General features: G+C 40.7%; 1 protein-coding gene across 1 annotated transcript; it reads left to right on the top strand.

Annotated features, from left to right (window-relative positions):
• The first annotated feature begins 6,609 nt into the window (after positions 1-6,609).
• Positions 6,610-8,333, top strand: LOC147438233 (uncharacterized). The gene is made up of 2 exons (XM_086486095.1): positions 6,610-7,149; positions 7,684-8,333. Exons 1-2 carry the CDS (start codon positions 6,879-6,881, stop codon positions 8,070-8,072), a joined length of 660 nt encoding a protein of 219 aa, XP_086342221.1. The 5' UTR covers positions 6,610-6,878; the 3' UTR covers positions 8,073-8,333.
• Positions 8,334-19,011: the final 10,678 nt, after the last annotated feature.

The following is a 19,011-nucleotide window of genomic DNA, read 5'->3' as shown; positions in this document are numbered from 1 at the left end:
ATTTCAACAAAGAGTTGTGTAGTCTATGGATGCAAACATTGACATTCAATTTATATTCAATGGCCATGACGCTGCTGCATATTGCGCATCATACATGACTAAAAACGATTCGACCACAAGCAAAACAATCAAGCACATATTGCAAGATTGCAAGAAGACAAGTGTGTCAACGTTGGATCGGTTGAAAAAAATTGGCGATGCTTTGATCAATACACAAGAGATGACATCACAGGAAGCCACATACATTTCTCTTTCATTGCCTTTACATAGTGCGAGTAGACAATTCGTGTTCGTCAATGCAGATTACGAAAGCCAACGCACGTTGTTGGAGCTGTATTGAATACTTTGAATCCTGATGATTCTAACATTTTCTTTGACGATATTGTCACCAAGTACACCCATCGTCCAAACAACCTTGCACACATATGTTTGGTTGATTATGCAAGCAACTACCGGTGCGTGCGTGGCTCTACTCGCAAGTCTAAGAACCCTCGAGTCATACGATATGCTAACTTCATTTTGGAGAAGGATACAGAGAGGCATTTTCATGAGCTTTGCTTATTGTTCCTTCCATTTACGGGTGATGAGAAAACCTTTGAGACAAGTGTTGATTGTTGGAAAGACAAATATACCACAAACTATGCAATTATAGATGAAAATCGTAAAAAATATTGTAAGCTAGAACTTCGTGCAGCAACCTCAAACACACTTTCATTGCCCTCATCCTCAAGATCTAAGCCTGGCGAGTCATACAAATATGAGTTGGCACTTGATATTCAACCAAGCAATCCCACTACAAGATCCTTACCAACATTTCAAAAATTGGCATTGTGCAACGAGGAGTATCACTCACTTGTGTCTAAGTTGAACATCGAGCAACGTTCCCTTTTTGACACATTACGATTAGAAAGCGCCTGCAACCAACTCAACCAATCTATCTCTTTTTGACTGGTGGTGCAGGAACATAGAAAACTTTCACTTTGCAAGCAATAGTGCAAGGTTTGATTCGTCACTACAATGCCTCCCTTGAATTAGATGTACATCTTCCCTCAACATTGCTAATGGCATATACAGTAAAAGCAGCTTTCAACCTTGGAGGGACAATGATTCACTCAGCATTGCGTTTGCCCCTTGTCTTCCAACCAAATGTTTCTCTTTCTTCTGAGAGCCTTGCCGCGCTCTCGCAACTGTATAGAAACCTCAAGCTTGTTGTGTTTGATGAGGCATCTTTGATTGGGAATAGACTCTTGCGTATCATAGACACAAGGCTGCGATCAATTAAGCACAATCATATAGAGCCATTCGGTGGTCTAGATGTCATCTTCTGCGGTGACCTGTGTCAAGCAAGCTCGGTTCGAGATCGTTAGATATTTAGCAAGCCACAGGATTCTCTGCAAAACTGCTCTCGCCTTCATTCTAGCTTACCCATATAAAATGCCACGAGCTCACAAAGACAATGCGTCAATCAGATAATGACTTCATTGCCATTCTCAATAGAATACGCAAAGCAAAACACACAACGGAGGATTTGTTGCTCTTGAATACCAACCATACCAACAAGGTCTTTAACAAATTGACAACACCCCATTTATACTTCACCAATAACTTGAAAGACTCACATAATCGACTTGTTTTTGAGGAATTGCCTACTCACGCATACATAATCCATTCGAGAGACAACCACCATAAAACTTGCTCAAAAAACCTAGTTGTTCCAAACAACCCACAAAACACAGCAGGCTTGTCCTCAACCTTGGAGCTCAAAGCAGGAATGATTGTCGAACTTTGTGGTGGCAATATCGATATTTCCGACGGTCTTGTGAATGGCGTAGATGGAATTCTGAAGCTTGTGTACAGTAGAGCTAACTGCCCTATTGCATGGATAGAGTTTTTTGATTCCTCAATAGGCTGCAAACAACGACATGTGAACCAACACCTTAATACGATTCCCATTGGTCCTCAGTGGACACCAATTTTTCAAACAACAAAAGAATTTCAAGTTGGTAAAAATGCATTGAACACTGTCTCTCGAACTCAGTTTCCAATACAAGCAGCGAATGCACGCACTATCCATAGGTCACAAGGCTTGACAATGAGCATAGTAGCCTTTGATCCAACATCAATAAACTCACATGGATTGGTTTACACAGCTCTTTTCCGCATCAAAGATCCATCGAACCTCCACATTCTCAATCCAATTCATCCAGCTCAAATCAAAGTCGACAAAATTGTGCTTGATGATCTTGACCGCCTCAACAATGATGCCAAATGGGAGTATTTGACAAAATTTCCATTCGCATACAAACACACACATCATATCATTCAATCATTGAACATCGTTTCTAGTCACAAATATCTCAAAAATATCAAAGACGATTTGAATTTTACAAGTTCTGACATTCTATACCTCCAAGAAACAAAGCAAAAAATTCCTTCCAATGATCTTGCACCAAAGTTTCATCATGTCCATCACCACAACAAAATAGGTGTTTCAATCTACTACAAGCCTAGCATCAAGCTCCACTCTGCAAAAACATTGCTAGCTCTAGGAATAGAAATCATTCAAGTTATATTAGCTATTCATGAACACCTTGATTGGGAAATCATATGCGTCTACAAATCACCAAACACATCTTCAACCGCATTGGTCACACAACTCTATACCTTGCTGCAACAATCCCATTCTACACGAATGAGTGTCATCATGGGAGACTTTAATGTAGACAATGAGCCCACAAACAATCAATATCGTTATTTGGAGGAGAAGCTCCAAGCACATGGCTACACACAACAAATTCATGATGTGACCCCTGTGTACAACTCAAAGCTCGATCATGTTTGGATTAAAAATCCCCCTGCATCATTCATCACAGGCACACGGTTTTGCTTCTGGTCCGATCATTCATCCACACATCTAATCATTCCTAAATGATTCTTATACCTCTCTCCCTCCCTCCCTCCCCTTTTCCCGTCATCTCTCCCTTCCCTCATCCTCTCCACAAAAACAAACCATGTTTCCATATTCTATGCCTACCTTTATCCCGAAAAGACGCAATTTTGCTACTCTTCAACCCTTCATTGAGACCGACATTCTGTAATATAATTTGCAAATCACTTTCTCAATCAATGTGACTTCCGTCCTTGCGCATTTGTGTTTCCCTTCCATGTTCTTAATTTGTTTCATCTATTGGTAGGCCTTGTGATTTTATCACTTGTTTCTTTTGGTGAATGGTCTTGCATTTCTTTCTTTTTAACCAACGTGAATCTTCACCTTGCTTTTGCAACATCTAGTGGAGTCCCTTTCCATGTGAAGCATCGAAAGCTTCCCTTTTGGTAGACCCATGTATCTATCCCGTCCGCGCGGTCTACCCATTCTCAGAGGTTCTTTCCCATGTATCTGTCTTTTTGTCCCCTCCTTGGGCGATCTAATTACTCAATTGCCTCCTACTGGCTCGTACTCTAGATATCACAAGGAATCTCCAAGAGATCCCCCTTGGTCACCTTTATTCCTAAGCTCATCGACCAGTAAAACAGGAGAAGTCATCACCAATATCACCAACTCAAAAGGGAGATTGGAATTTGAACTCTCGCCAACTCGAATTCGAATTTAGTGCTATTGCGCTACACCATGCAGACGAATGCTCACGATGCTACCCTCCTACGATTATTATTCTTGAACATAACTCCCCCCCCCTTCCTCTTCTTCTTCTGCATGTACAGATTCGGCATACACGCTGCTCCCTTTGTCTTGTTCGCATGGAATCAGTTGTCGTGCATATGTCCGTCATCACTATCTTGCTTTGGGTGGTGGACCAATCATATTTGCTGCCAAAGGGTATCGACTTAGATTCGGATTTTTTTATGATTTTACGTCAGCTGGGCCCCCCTACTTGGGTTTTAAAAAAAAATAAAAAAAAATCTCTTCACTATTTGGGCCAATTATTTTTACATTTTTGTCTCCTCCTTGGGCGATCTCATTACTTGGTTTACAAAAAAAAAAAAAAACTCTTCACCTTGTTAAACATATTTGGGCCAAAAATTTTAACACATTTTTGGCCCAAAATTTCAACGAATATCCTTGATTTTTCCTTAGTTGCTTCTCAATGATTGATCTTCTTAGCTTATAGAACCCTAGAACCTTTTCTCTGAGCCTTGAAACAATGAATGAATAGACCTTCCATATAAAAATATTGTTTTTAAATTATGTACAAAATACAATAGTCTAATGTGCACAATAAACAATTCTTTTTTCTAGCAAATCACACTTTCTGTGCGAGGTGTCATAAATCATCCGTGAGCGCTACATGGATTGCTTGATCGCACTCGAATATGTGACTCAAGTGACGAAGGATGAGTACTCACCAAACCAAGCTAATAAACATGTTAAAAGGACTCGCCTTAACAAAAAGGTCAAAAAGAGAAGAACGAGGAACCTATCAAGGAATCATACCAAACAAGATGGGCCTAACAAAGAATAGAAAACAGATGAGTTATTGTCACAAATGCCATGAAAGCTGAAGTTGGAACATGACCTCATGCCTCTGCATAAGTGTAGAGACAAACGGCAATTACTTGAAGGCTGACTCTTTAACTTGTTTGAGTGTCCAAAGGAGCTCTATATAGAACTTTCTAAGGCAATGGTCACGCGAGCCTTAGTTATCAGTTATTTGAACAAATAACTAAGCCTCATTTTTAGTCACACGCACAAAGGAGCATTAAATGAGTTACTAAATCTACATTTTGTAACTATGCCAATTTTGGCATAGTTGTGAAGTTCAAGGCATAGTTGGGAGAATGAATGAATAACTAAGCCTCGCGTGACCATGCAAGAGGCTTAGTTGTTCATTTAATGCTTTGTCTGAGAATAGTTGGCATAGTTATCAATAACTGATAACTAAGCCTCGTGTGACCATGTCCTAAGGGCCTTTACACAATGCAATGATGCTTGTTAAACCAGTTTGCAGTGTCCAATGAGGCTGCACTACTTGGGATTCGGGCATTTTCAGTGTTACACACAACCAAAAATGGCAATGACATGGAACCTTGTTGGCTATTGTGTCAGAGCCATTTTCGAGCAACGTTTTGGTTGGTCAACCACCTTACCCACAGGACCCTTACCACCAATTCCTCGCAAGTTCATGGATAATGATGGTTTCAGTAAGCTAACACATTTTCTCTCAAAACCACTGTCTTGGGGCACATACTGGCAAGCTCACAATGTTCACACTACATAATGACAAGATTGAAATTAAATCCAATAATAAGCAAGATCCCCCCTAAATCCCCTTTGCTCCTCGAATTGCAAAATCCGGGTGAATTCTCTTGCTTTGCATGCCAATTGTCCGTGCCTTCGAAGAACCTATTTCTGAAATTGGGAAGACGTACAATTGGCTACTACGGGGTAGACTTTTAAGAAAGCCCATTAGTTTCACGATTCCCTCCCCCAACCTTATTTTGTGCCAACGGTACCCGAACTCTCCCGATAGCAAGACTGCGATGGTGCATGGGTAGAGGATAGGGTTGCAAGAACCAAAGGAGGAGGTTCTGCGGGAGAACAACAACATGCCAACGCAATCAATGCCACAAAGCAAGCCGCTGCGTGCAACAACCCCTAGCTAGCTATCGCAAAATTTGTCGATAGAGAGAGGACCACCCTTACATTTCGAAAAAAGGAGCAATCTTTTCCAAAAAAACCTGTCTCAAGGCCATGCAATTTTCTCTCATATCACTAGTCAAATTAATCTAAAAGCTCTAGACTTCAAGGAGTTCATCTTGGGAAGCGGCTGAGGACTGGACATCGCACTATGGAACACCTGGAGTCAGTGTTCGGGAAAAATAATTTTCACAAACATACAAAAATCTCTCAAAGACAAATTTGAATCGGAAATTTTACAATACTAACCAATATTTTCGCAAAATTACACTAATCTCCATGCATTTCAAGCAGAATTTTCTCTTTCTTGCCCTCCCCTCAACCGACTACTTTGATTTTGCAACCGGCTCAAGCTGAGGCACACTTTTCCCGAACACTGCCTGGAGTGGTTTCACGTTATGGTATATTTGGAATCGGAGGAATGCATATGTATTCAAGAGCCAGTCTGTGTACCCTATTTGTCTTCTAAAGCATGACTTAAAGCTCTCAGCTCTTAATCTTTGTAAAAAAGTTCAAGAAGCTCTCCTTGAGGATCTCTCTGTCTCTTCTATCCTACAGTCTATTAGATGGCAAAAATGGAGCTCTGTTGCCCCTATGTACTACCAACCTGCTAGAAGCCGAATGCTTAGTCTATTGTAACTTGATCCTCAGCTGTAGGCCTTACCTGTGGGAACATTGTACCTCTTTGAGTCTTTTTAATACACTTCTACTCCTTTCATTTTAAGAAAATTCTCTCATATCATCACCCTTTCGTTTTGAATCTTTAAATGTGTTTGAAGGATTTTCTAATTGGGGGCAGGGGGCCCTAGTAGTTACTAACTACTTGCTAGTTGCAAAATTTTATATCTCCAAGTGTACAAATTGCTGGTGGGGCTTTGGCAAAGTCTACCCATTATTTTGCTTTTTGTGAAACATTTATTTATTGCGAAGGGCCTTTTTTTCACGCTCTCGAGAACCTGACAAACGTTTTTAATTGGCGCTCGCGACCCCCCTCTCTTTGTTTAGCGATGGAGGTTTCCAGGCTTTGCGTAGCTGCTTCGTTTTCCCTTCCTCGGGCTTCTCTTCTCCAACAACGCAGTAGGGGCGCTCTTGATCTGGGCCTTTCTCGGCATTGCAGAAGCTCTACGCCTTCGTAGCCTTCAAACGCTCACCTGCGTTTTGGTGTTAGCTTCATCCAGCAGCGAAGCGGCAGAGACAGAAATGCAAAATAGAAAGGTTCTTTGAAATGTGTGTGGTTAGTCCCAGCGATTGCGGATCTATGGCTCAGCCAGACGCGCATGCGAAGCCGCTGTGTTCATCTCAGCCTGTTGGGTTGTTAGCAATTCTTGCTGATACAGCCAGTGTCGCGCTGTCAAATTTTGGCCAGCAAAAGCTCTTCAGGCATGTGTCGTATGGACAGACCTACCATCCTAATGTATGCCTCTCCCAAGCACTTCCCGATAATCTTGAAACAAAACATTCAGCAAGCTCTCGATCGGCCTTGATGCCTTGCCCAGGTTAGCTATGTTCTGTCTCTGCATGTAAGGTTTATTCTTGCGTTTCTTTGTTTGGAGTATGAAGGTGACAAAATGAGTACTGTTTGCCTACACGTGAAAAGCTTGAGAGTGCACTTGATTGTAGAGTGAATTCTTGATGTTTTGCCTTAGTACACTCTTTGTAAAAGGCAATGACGGTGGTTTGAATTTTCTTTTCTTATGTTGAGTCCGTATGTTTCAAGGCAGGCGTGTGTGTGTTTGTGAGTTTTGAAGCGCAGTTTTCCTCTATTGTGCTCTTACAGAGGGCTGCTATCTATGCAACTTCTAGATTTACGTTTATTCGCTTTGGAGCTTTCTACCCCGGGGGATTCACTAGTATTACTAGAGATATGTCACATGTGTACACTATACGGTAACCCTTAGTTAATACTCAGGGATTTCTAATAACCCACTCTAAGTCTACATCTTGGCATGATTTCATGTTCGTCTTTTATCGCCAGTCATACATAGCAATCGATGTTCAACTGGTGACCAAATGTTTTGGTTGTATCACAGAGAAAAAAAGTTGTATCTCAGAGAAAAAAGGGCAGCGAAGAACTGTTAAGAAGGTCCGCTTTGCACTGGATGTGGTGGAGCCTACAGGAGATAGCAGGGAATATAGGGATAGGAAGGATGTTGAAAAGGGTATTCACAGAAAGGCTTATGAGGAGAGGCAAGGGCAAAGTAAGGTAATTCACATGGGAGCTTTTGAGGAGAGGCAAGAGCACAATGAGATGGAGGGGGATGTTGAGGAAGTCAACGACGCATCAAGCCCTCCTGCAGTTGTATCAAGTTGCGAGGATCATAACTGTAGAAAACAGGTAAAACCCACTTTGCCTGTCAATAGGATGCTGCTATACAAAGGAATGCAGTGCTACAAATCCAAGATGATGCCTTGTTGGTAGTCTCTTTTGGCTAGGGTTGCAGGAAGTTTAGAGATGGCGAATCAAAACTGGTTGTGTACATAATTTTTTTTGCGGTCTGTGAACCAGGGGCCTTGAAGTGTGTGTGTAGCTTGTGACCTCATTCTTTGAACTGACAGTCAGCGTTCTACGATGACGCCAAATAAGTTTTTGGCTTTGCTTGAATGCCTTGTAGTATATGCCTATGGAATGTGTGTTCCATGGTAGCTTTTCTGTGATCCATAAACATTACAATTTCATGTAGATGAATCGTGTTTGGAGGGTTCTAAGGTTTTTTGTCTGTTATGATTTTGGTGATTAAATGCCAAGTGATTCCTTGAGGGGCATTATGGACTGTGAACCATGCACTGATCTGCCAGAGTAGACCCCCAAGGCTCATATTGAAGGTGTGCATAAGACTGTGTTCCTTTGAGAAATCTTGTCTCTTTTGACTCTATGTGCGACTGTTGATAACAGGAAGCGAGTCATGGATCCCTTATGCAACTAAATTCTTTATTTACAGCCAACACAAGTGAGACCGGATAGGATAGTCCCTGGTGCTTGTAGAAAACTGCCGATGCTTATTGTCCTCTTGGGGTGTTTCAGTTTCTAAACTCGCCCTTCACTTGTGCACTTCAGATGATTTGAAAGGATTGTTATTATTTCGAGATTGGAGAGACCTAATAATGGCACTTTTATAGTTTGCACCCCCCTAGGCAATCTACATTTGATGTTATAAGTTTGTTGTAGTATGAAGAGTTCAACTAGTCGTGTGGTATTTTTTGAAGCTCATCAAAACAGTCTTTTGAATATTAAGTCAAAACAAGACAAATGCATAATCGACAAGTTTGTCATTTGAATTGTTGTTCTTTATTTTCCATGAAGTTCTCTTTAGAGTTTACTTGCAATATGTAGGTAATGAATATATTTCCTTTGAATCCATTAGGAGATAGAATCAAAGTAGAACGATACCTGTATGATGGAGAGTTGGTAGCGACTTATATTTTTTTGAAGCCATATATAGATGTATGGTGGAGTGGTGGCATCGTATCTCCCCAAAAACTATAAGGAACAAGAGCCAAGCCTAAAGAAGTACAATAGTAGTATGGCGGAGAGTTGGTAGTGATTAAATTTTTTTTAAGCCATATAGAAGTATGGTGGAGAATTGGCATTATGTCTCACCAAAAACTACCAGGAACAAGAGACACATTGGCTAGTGTGTCATCCACCCTAATGCATATGCTTTGTAAGTTAAGACGGAGATAGCAAGCCTTAGATTCTTATCGATTTGGTGTTGTCTTCTTGATTTGCCATTGTGCTTGTTGCTTTGTAGGATTTTTTGTGACCAATTTGTACGTTTCGTGTGCCAAGGAAAAGAGGTCAAGAGAGGTATCATAGATAGAGAAATTACAATAACACTAAATACTTTATGTGCATATGTATATGTCAACTGAGACGAGGGCGAGTTAGTGGCCTCATTACATGAAATCAAAACCACATGCATAATTTGTCTATGGACTCCCTGGATGAGAGCCCTTATGATCAATATTCGAGAATTGTCATAGTAACAACTAGTTTACCTCACACCTTCTGTCAAAGATTGCAAGCCTTCTGTCTAACCAAGTGCGCCTGTATGAGAGAGAGAGAGAGAGAGAGAGAGAGAGAGAGAGACTCCTACTTGGGAGAGAGAGAGCCTAGCTTGGGGAGAGAGACGAGCCTCGCAAAAGAGAGAGAGAGAGAGAGAGAGAGAGAGAGAGAGAGAGAGAGAGAAGAAGAAGAAGAAGAAGAAGAAGAAGAAGAAGAAGAAGAAGAGAGTTTTAACGTTGTAGGATACTATCCCAAGAGACCTTAAAGATCTAGCCTACAAGGAGAGTTGAACTCAAGACCTCTTATTCAAGAGGGTAATTATTCAAGAGGGAAATGGCATAACTAATCTACCACACTTGGGTGATAGAAAGATTATACCATTTTTCTCTTTTTATTAGCACACATGTCCACACACACACACACACCTGAGAAGAAGAGAGTTTTAACGTTGTAGGAAAGTATCCCAAGAGACCTTAAAGATCTAGCCCAAGAGGAGAGTTGAACTCAAGACCTATATATATATATATATATATATATATATATATATATATATATATATATATATATATATATATATATATATATATATATAGAGAGAGAGAGAGAGAGAGAGAGCGAGCGAGCCACGTCTAGATTCCTATTAAAAGGAATTTTCAAAATGGGGTCCCCTCTATTATTGGCTCTCTCTTTACAAAAAGCATCAGTAAGAAGATCCCTTTAAAAAAACCCTTCGTCATCTGCGCCTTCGCTTGCAATAACCCTTCGTCATCTGCACCTCAGCCCACCTTTGCCATCTGTGCCCTCGCCTGTACCGCCCACCTTCCCCTTCCCCCCCATGTCCCCCCCCCCAATCTCCTTTGGGTTGAGAAGCCTACTCCCGTGCACCTTGCCCACCTTCTCCATCTCCGTGTCTCTACACAAAGATGTCTCCTCTGCCCATCTCCATTGGGTTTGCGCAACCTCCTCCCTTGCACCTCGCTCACCTTGTACGTCTCTGCACGAAGATGGTACATACCATACTCGCTTCCTTTTGCATTTATCAAAACTCTCTCTCTCTCTCTCTCTCTCTCTCTCTCTCTCTCTCTCTCTCTCGTTCCTTCATAGTAAGTACTCATGCACGGACCTCAGTTCTACTGGAACTCCCAACTCTCAAAGCTGAGAGCATCTTTGAAGATTCTCTCTCCCATTTCTTTTTCAAAATGTGTAACACCTATTGCCTCCAAAATTTTGTCATGGAGCCATATGATCTAGTTAGTATGCTGCAAGTTGCAGATGTAGAACATTGAAAAATGCACACATGATCCTTATCTTCACAATTGCCACATGTTCATTGTGTAACTAGATATCAATATCTTTCATGGGATTCTCATCAAAGTCTTCTATATCTTGGCCATGAGGTGTCATCGGATTTAATTTTTGGTAAGTCCAAAAGTACTATCAAGTAATAGTAACCGGTTTTGATCACCTAACGGTGTTCTAGGGTGATTGAACTGAAAATCCAAGGTTGAACAAGTAATTTTCTCACATAGCCTAGAGAGAGAAAATGTTGATATTTGACCTAAAATGGCCTATGGAGGAGTAGGAATCGAAAAACTAAGGCTAATGTACTAAGAGAGCCTTAGAACATTCACAAGCTGGTATGATTTTTGTTGGTGGCTTCAAAAAAAAAATCGAACAAAATTAAAATGACCCTAAGATGACTTTTTTAAAGTCCGAGAAGCCTTTGTGGAATCGGTATAAAGGTGCCAAAAGCTTAGGAAATATCCATTATGACGTGAAAAATAATCGACATATTTTTTGGAATTAAAACTGGTTCAAAAAGACTCTCAAACCTTGGTTTTAGTGTTTTGGGAGTAGTAGGGGAATTACACGAGAAGCCACCATATGAAATGGAGCTTATAATATTATAAGTGTATTGGTTATGCACAAGCTGCAAATCACTCATGCAAAGCCCAGAAAGAGGAGGTAGATGCGACCCACAAAGTAGGGAAAGAAGAAAAAAGAAGTGGCTATGCTTTTACATGGAAGGTATTTGTTGCTTTTAGTAGATGCCCTAGCTTTTTGGTTGATTTGGGATGCCATTTCTCTGATTGTGTGTGTGTGTGTGTGTGTGTGTGCGCATGTGTGTCTCTCTCTATGTGTGCACACACACATAGTGTATGTTCAGGAAAGGTTGAGTCTATTGATTAACCAAGATAAGGGAGACATTGATGTATTAGCTAGCTAAGCATATGGTTTAACACCCTAGGAGCTAAAGTCTTAATAGTGGACTCTTTTTGGGGGTTGCCTTTGGCTTAACCACTATTGAGCTAGCAAGAAGCCCTTAAGGATTTGGTTATTTAAAGCGGCCAACACAATCACCCTCTTATTTATTTAGATTAATTAAGAGAACTTAAACCATGGGTGTGGGTGTTATGAGAACTCCTTGGTTTGTAGAGGAAGTTATGATGTCTAGTATTCACCAACCCGTACGTGCAACAATGTGTATTGCTCGACTCTTAACACAAACTTGTTAGGAATGAATTTCAATGATGATGATGTTTCTCCACAAGGAATGAATGAAATTGGATACTTTTCATGACAAATGCAAGAAAGGCAATGCATTATAAAGAAATACCGAAACGAGGACCAGGGTTTGGGCTAGTACTGTTTGGGAGTGAACTTGTGTAATGGGATGGGCATCACATGCCAAGTGAAAAGAATAGACTAAGACAGACAAATCAACAACAAGGCAGAGATAATCTACACGAGGCACGGAGTTCCATTCCAGATTGCAATCAAACGATGGTGCTCCTTTTAGTATTTCTTCATAATGCTTCAACACGGCACAACTCTGAGGCTCTGCTCTGCCTTTCCACGCCCCAAAATATTAATATTGTTGCAACCATCTTGCGCAAAATCTTGTGGATAGAAGAAAAGAAAAATGTTTGAGGATATCAGATGCCATGTATTGGAGGTGCATACTACACAAAGGAGACATAAACCACTTGTATGTATTTACTAGGGGGCTATGTTGGTATCCTCATTGATTATTAGAATTGGGTACAAGTGATATTCTAATGCAAAATGGAAATGCACAAGGAAAATACGGCTTGAAAAATATATTGATTGGATTAAGATTTATTGTCAATTTTATTTTTGCATTTTTCAATCTATTTACCTAGCATACATTAAGTGATTATCACCAAACTTGCTAGAACTTAGGATGGCAGATAAGGCTGTATATGCCAATTCTATGGTCTTAGATCCACCAAACAAGGGTTGGTTGCAAAAATCATACTAAACATTAATGCTAGTTCTTAGGGAGGTTAAGAGGGCACATGCCAATACAAGAGTGTGCCACGTGGCATGACATGCATGTCGATACATGGTGCACATGCATGGTGACACATGGATGTTGACATAAGCGATGGTATAGGCAATGATGCTGACATGAGCAATGATGCATACAATCCTCTAGAAGCTCCTAGTAGAAGCTTCTAGAATCTTTCAGAGTTTTTCTGGAGCTTGGCAAGATTTTCACAATTGGTGTTGGCAAGACTGAAGGGCTTGTAGTCCAAGACCTCCATTTATACTAGTGCTTAGGGAAGTTAAGAGGGACACATGTCAAGACAAGAGTGTGCCACATGGCATGCCATGCATGTTGACAAATGGTGTGACACATGTATGTTGACATAAGCGATGATGAAGACAATTCTCTAGAAGCTTCTAGTACAAGCTCCCAGAATCTTCTAGGATCTTCCTTCTAGAATCTTCCAAAATTTTCTACGAGTGACATACGGGGTGCACCTTCTTATTATGTAGGTATATCATGTTCGCTTTTGACAAGAGGGCACTTATAGTTCTTAGGTGTTACAAAGTTGCACTTACAGGAGGGTTTTTTTTGACAACTTTCCAAAAACTTGAATTTTGATCGTAAGGCTTCATTGAGCACCAGCTTACCCAACATGTTGAAACTTTTTATTTTGTTGACTTCAAAGACTTTTGTGAGAGGTGTAGTCTAAGACAATGTGAGTGCAAGGCATCATAGCCATATTCTATATGGAAACACCCTTGATGATCTTAAATAGCTCCCAACAAACCTACCAATTAGAGGGTGGTCTCTCATTTCACATCAAAGCACCCTCATCTCTGAACTTGAGGAGAATGGTAGGATGAGATCAAACAAGAAAATTCTATCGTAGTCCTACCTTGGTTACAAAATCGCATAGTAGGAAAGTCAACAAACAAAACGTTATCTAGTCAGTAGATGGAAGATTGCTGCAGGATTCAAACCTACAAGAACAAATCCCGATCTACTTTGTGAAGAGGATCAAGCGACCTTGATTGTGAGTCAGATTGAAAATGAGCTTTGGCATGCCAAGTGGCTCCACTTCCAAGAGGGCAACATGTGGTAGGGGCACTAAGATGGGTTGGTGCTAGCATGGGACCATGCCAAGGGTGTGCAAGTAAGGAATGAATGGCCTATTATGACCATCACTAAGTGCAACACTTGGAGCACATAAAAGAGATTTCTATCACATGTGGTAGTGGTTGCAAACTTGCTAGAAGCATAAGCGGGCATAAGAGTTGTAGCTTTGGTGGAGATTCATCACCCATAAGGATTCACTAAAAGGAGGGACTACAAGAGATGGAAGAAGCCTAGATGAAGATGATATGGATGCAAGTCAAGGGGTCGCTAAGTGCCAGTGTTCCACATTAGAAATAGAATGAATGGGATGCCAAAGTTGCCCACTCTTACTGCGAGCACCTTAATGCCACAACACCGTTGGCTATACCACACATGGTTGCCATTGTAGCACCACCAAATCAAGAATCCATTAGACCCACATCATGACCAAAGTATAATAGAGATGAAGGAGACCGCGACACTAGTCCAAAGGCGACGGAGCCGACATGCATCCTGAGAGAGAGAGAGAGAGAGAGAGAGAGAGAGAGAGAGTCACCGGATTTAGTTTTTGGTAAGTTCAAAAGTACTATCAAAGTAACAGTAACCCGTTTTGATCACCTAACGATGTTCTAGAGTGATTGAAGTGAAAATCCAAGGTTGAACAAGTAATTTTTTCACATACCCTAGAGAGAGAAAATGTTGATAATTGACCTAAAATAGCCTATGGAGGAGTGGAAATAAAAAAACTAAGGCTAATGTACTAAGAGAGCCTTAGAACATTCACAAGATGGTAAGATTTGTTTTAGGGGTTTCGAATTTTTTTGAAGCAAAATTAAAATGACCCTAAGATGAATTTTAAATGTCCAAGAAGTCTTTGTGGAATCGGTATAAAGGTGCCAAAAGCTTAGGAAATATTTATTATGATGTGAAAAATAATTTAAGGAAATCAACATATTTTTTGGAATTAAAACTGGCTCAAAAAGATTCTCAAACCTTGGTTTTAGTGTTTTGGGAGTAGTATGGGAATTACACGAGAAGCCACCATACGAAATGGAGCTTATAATATTATAAGTGAAATGGAGCTTTTACATGGAAGGTATCTGTTACTTTTAGTAGATGTCCTAGATGTTTGGTTGATTTGGGATGCCCTTTCTATGCTTGTGTGTGTGTGTGTGTGCGTGCGCGCATGTGTGTGTCTCTATGTACACACACACACACACACACACACACACACACACACACACACACACACACACACACACACACACACACACAGAGTATGCTAAGGAAAGGTTGAGTCTGCTCATTAATCAAGATAAGGGAGACATGGATGTATAAGCTTGCTAAGCATATGGTTTATCACCCCAGGAGCTACAATCTTAATACCGGACTCTTTTAGCGGGTTGCCTTTGGCTTAACCACTATTGAGCTAGCAAGAAGCCCATAAGGATTTGGTGATTTAAAGCGGCCAACATAATCACCCTCATAATTATTTAGATTAATTAAGAGAACTTAAACCATGGGTGTGGGTGTTATGAGGACTCCTTGATTTGGAGAGGAAGTTACGATGTCCAGTATTCACCAACCCATGCATGCAATGTGTATTGCCCGACTCTTAACATGAACTTGTTAACTTAATGATTATGATGTTAATGCAATTGGATACTTTTCATGACAAATGCAAGAAAGGCAATGCAATATAAAGAAATACCGAAAGGGGCACCACGGTTTGGGGCTAGTACTGTCATGGAGTGAACTTGTGTAATGGGACGGGCATCACATGCCAAGTGAAAAGAATAGACTAAGACATACAAATGAACAACAAGGCAGAGAGAATCTACACGAGACACGGAGTGAACTTGTGTAATGGGACGGGTATCACATGCCAAGTGAAAAGAATAGACTAAGACATACAAATGAACAACAAGGCAGAGAGAATCTACACGAGACACAGAGTGAACTTGTGTAATGGGACGGGCATCACATGCCAAGTGAAAAGAATAGACTAAGACATACAAATGAACAACAAGGTAGAGAGAATCTACACGAGACACGGAGTTCCACTCCTAGAGTGCGATGGTGCTCCTTTTAGTATTTCTTCATAATGCTTCAACACGATACAACTCTGAGGCTCTGCTTTGCTTTTCCATGCCCCAAAATCTTGATATTGTTGCAGCCATCTTGTGCAAAATCTTGTGGATAGAAGAAAAGAAAAATGTTTGAGGATATCAGATGCCATGTATTGGAGGTGCATAGTACACAAAGGAGACTTAAACCACTTGTATGTATTTACTAGAGGGCTATGTTGGTATCCTCATTGATTATTAGAATTGGGTACGAGTGATATTTTAATGCAAAATGGAAATGCACAAGGAAAATAATCTTGAAAAATGTATTGATTGGATTAAGATTTAGTCAATTTTATTTTTGCATTTTTCAATTAATTCACCTAACATACGATATGTGATTGTCACCAAACTCGCTAGGAATCAGGATGGCAGATAAGGTTGTATAGGCCAATTCTATGGTCTCAAATCCACCAAACAAGGGTTGGTTGCAAAAATGATGCTAAACATTAATGCTAGTTCTTAGGGAGGTTAAGAGGGCACATGTCGATACAAGGTGTGCCACATGGCATGACATGCATGTCAATACATGGTGTACATGCATGGTGACACATGGATGTTGACATAACTGATGGTATAGGCAATGATATTGACATGAGAAATGATGCAGACAATCCTCTAGAAGCTCCTAGTACAAGCTTCTAAAATCTTCCAGAGTTTTTGGGAGCTTGCAAGATTTTCACAATTGGTGTTGGCAAGACTAAGGAGCTTGTAGTCCAAGACCTCCATTCATACTAGTGCTTAGGGAAGTTAAGAGGGACAGGTGTCAATGCAAGAGTGTGCCACATGGCATGCCGTGCATATCATACATGGTGCACATACATGTTGACACATGGTGTGACACATGGATGTTGACATAAGTGATGATGAAGACAATCCTCTAGAAGCTTCTGGTACAAGCTTTTAGAATCTTCTACGATCTTCCTTCTAGAACCTTCCAAAATTTCCTAGGAGCTCGCATCCGTGACATACGGGGTGCACCTTCTTATTATGTAAATATATCATGTCTGCTTGACAAGAGGGCACTCATAGTTCTTGGGTGTTACAAAGTTGCCCTCACAAGAGGGGTTTTTTAATTCAGCATGTTGGAACTTTCTATTTTGTTGACTTCAAAGACTTTTGTGAGAGGTATAGTTTAAGACAATGTGAGTGCAAGGCATCATAGCCATATTCTATATGGAAACACCCTTGATGATCTTAGATATCATTGTGAAGATCCCAACAAACCTACCAATTAGAGGGGTGGTCTCTAATTTCACATCAAAGTACCCTCATCTGTGAAGCTGAGGAGAATTGTAGGATGAGATCAAACAAGAAAATTCTATCGTAGTCCTACCTTGGTTACAAAATCCCCTAGTAGGAAAGTCAACAAACAAAAAGCTATTTAGTCATCAATAGATGGAAAGATGGCTGCAAGATTCAAATCTGCAAGAGCAAATCACATCTACTTTGTGAAGAGGATCATGCGACCTTGATTGTGAGTCACATAGAAAATGAGCCTTGGCATGCTAAGTGGCTCCACTTCCAAGAGGGCAACATGTGGTAGGGGCACTAAGACGGGTTGGTGCTAGCATGGGACCATGCCAAGGGTGTGCAAGTAAGCAACGAATGGCGTATTATGACCATCACTAAGTGCAACACTTGGAGCACATAAAAGAGATTTCTATCACATGTGGTAGTGGTTGCAAACTTGCTAGAAGCATAAACGGGCATAAGAGTTGTAGCTTTGGTGGAGATTCATCACCCATAAGGATTCACTAAAAGGAGGGACTACAAGAGATGGAAGAAGCCTTGATGAAGATGATATGGATGCAAGCTGCCAGTGTTCCACATTAGAAATAGAATGAATGGGATGCCAAAGTTTCCCACTCTTACTGCGAGCACCTTAATGCCACAACACCATTGGCTATACCACGCATGGTTGCCATTGTAGCACCACCGAATCGAGAATCCATTAGACCCACATCACGACTAGAGTATAATAGAGATGTGGATGGCTGTCATAGTAGTGCAAAGTTAGAAAGGAGACTGCGTCAATAGTCCAAAGGTGACGGAGCCGACATGCATCCTCTTAGAGAGAGAGAGAGAGAGAGAGAGAGAGAGAGAGAGAGAGAGAGAGAGAGAGAGAGAGAGAGAGAGAGAGAGAGAGAGAGAGAGAGAGACCCTTGTATTCTTGCCTACTAGCTCTAGTCGTGTATATCACCATCTAAACTCTCCAGATCAGTTAGCTGCTATTGGTGTGGCAATTTATCTAGAAGATTTAGCTTAGTGTTGCATTCACATGCTTCCATCTAGATATAATGGTCTTGTTTACAACACTCAACACTTAGGTTCATCCTCTTACATTTGAAGATGTGAGTGCAATGCTGCCTTAAGAGGAGGTACGACTTATAACTAGGGATGGCAGGGGTGATGTTGCTTTCACGGCTAACACAGAAGGCAAGGGGACTGTGCCAAATTCTTCTAAGATGAAGCCCAAGAAGAATAAATTTATAGGTATCTCTTTTTATTGTGACAAGAAAGATCATGCTATTAAAGACTGCAAAAAAAAAAGAAATTAGACGAGAAGAACAACACCTTGAAAGCTTCTTGGAAGGAAAGAGAATCCACAAACAATGCAAAAGCAGAGCTTGAAGTATGGGACACCATAGAAGTGGTATTCTAATGAGCATAAACCCCATTTGTTTATGGTTCTTGGATTCTAGATAGTGGATCATCTCGGCATATGACTAGTAAGAAAGATTGGTATAGTTTCTATAAGCCTCTATAGGAACCCATTGATGTAACTATTGGAACCAAATGTCCAAGTAGAAGGGTCTAAAACAATTTCTTTTGTAGC

This window comes from Adiantum capillus-veneris, chromosome 17 (genome assembly GCF_014529385.1).
Source record: "Adiantum capillus-veneris isolate H3 chromosome 17, ASM1452938v2, whole genome shotgun sequence".
Classification (NCBI taxonomy): domain Eukaryota; kingdom Viridiplantae; phylum Streptophyta; class Polypodiopsida; order Polypodiales; family Pteridaceae; genus Adiantum; species Adiantum capillus-veneris.
The sequence above is the reverse complement of the archived record's forward strand: the minus strand, read 5'-3'. Positions and strand labels throughout refer to the sequence as shown.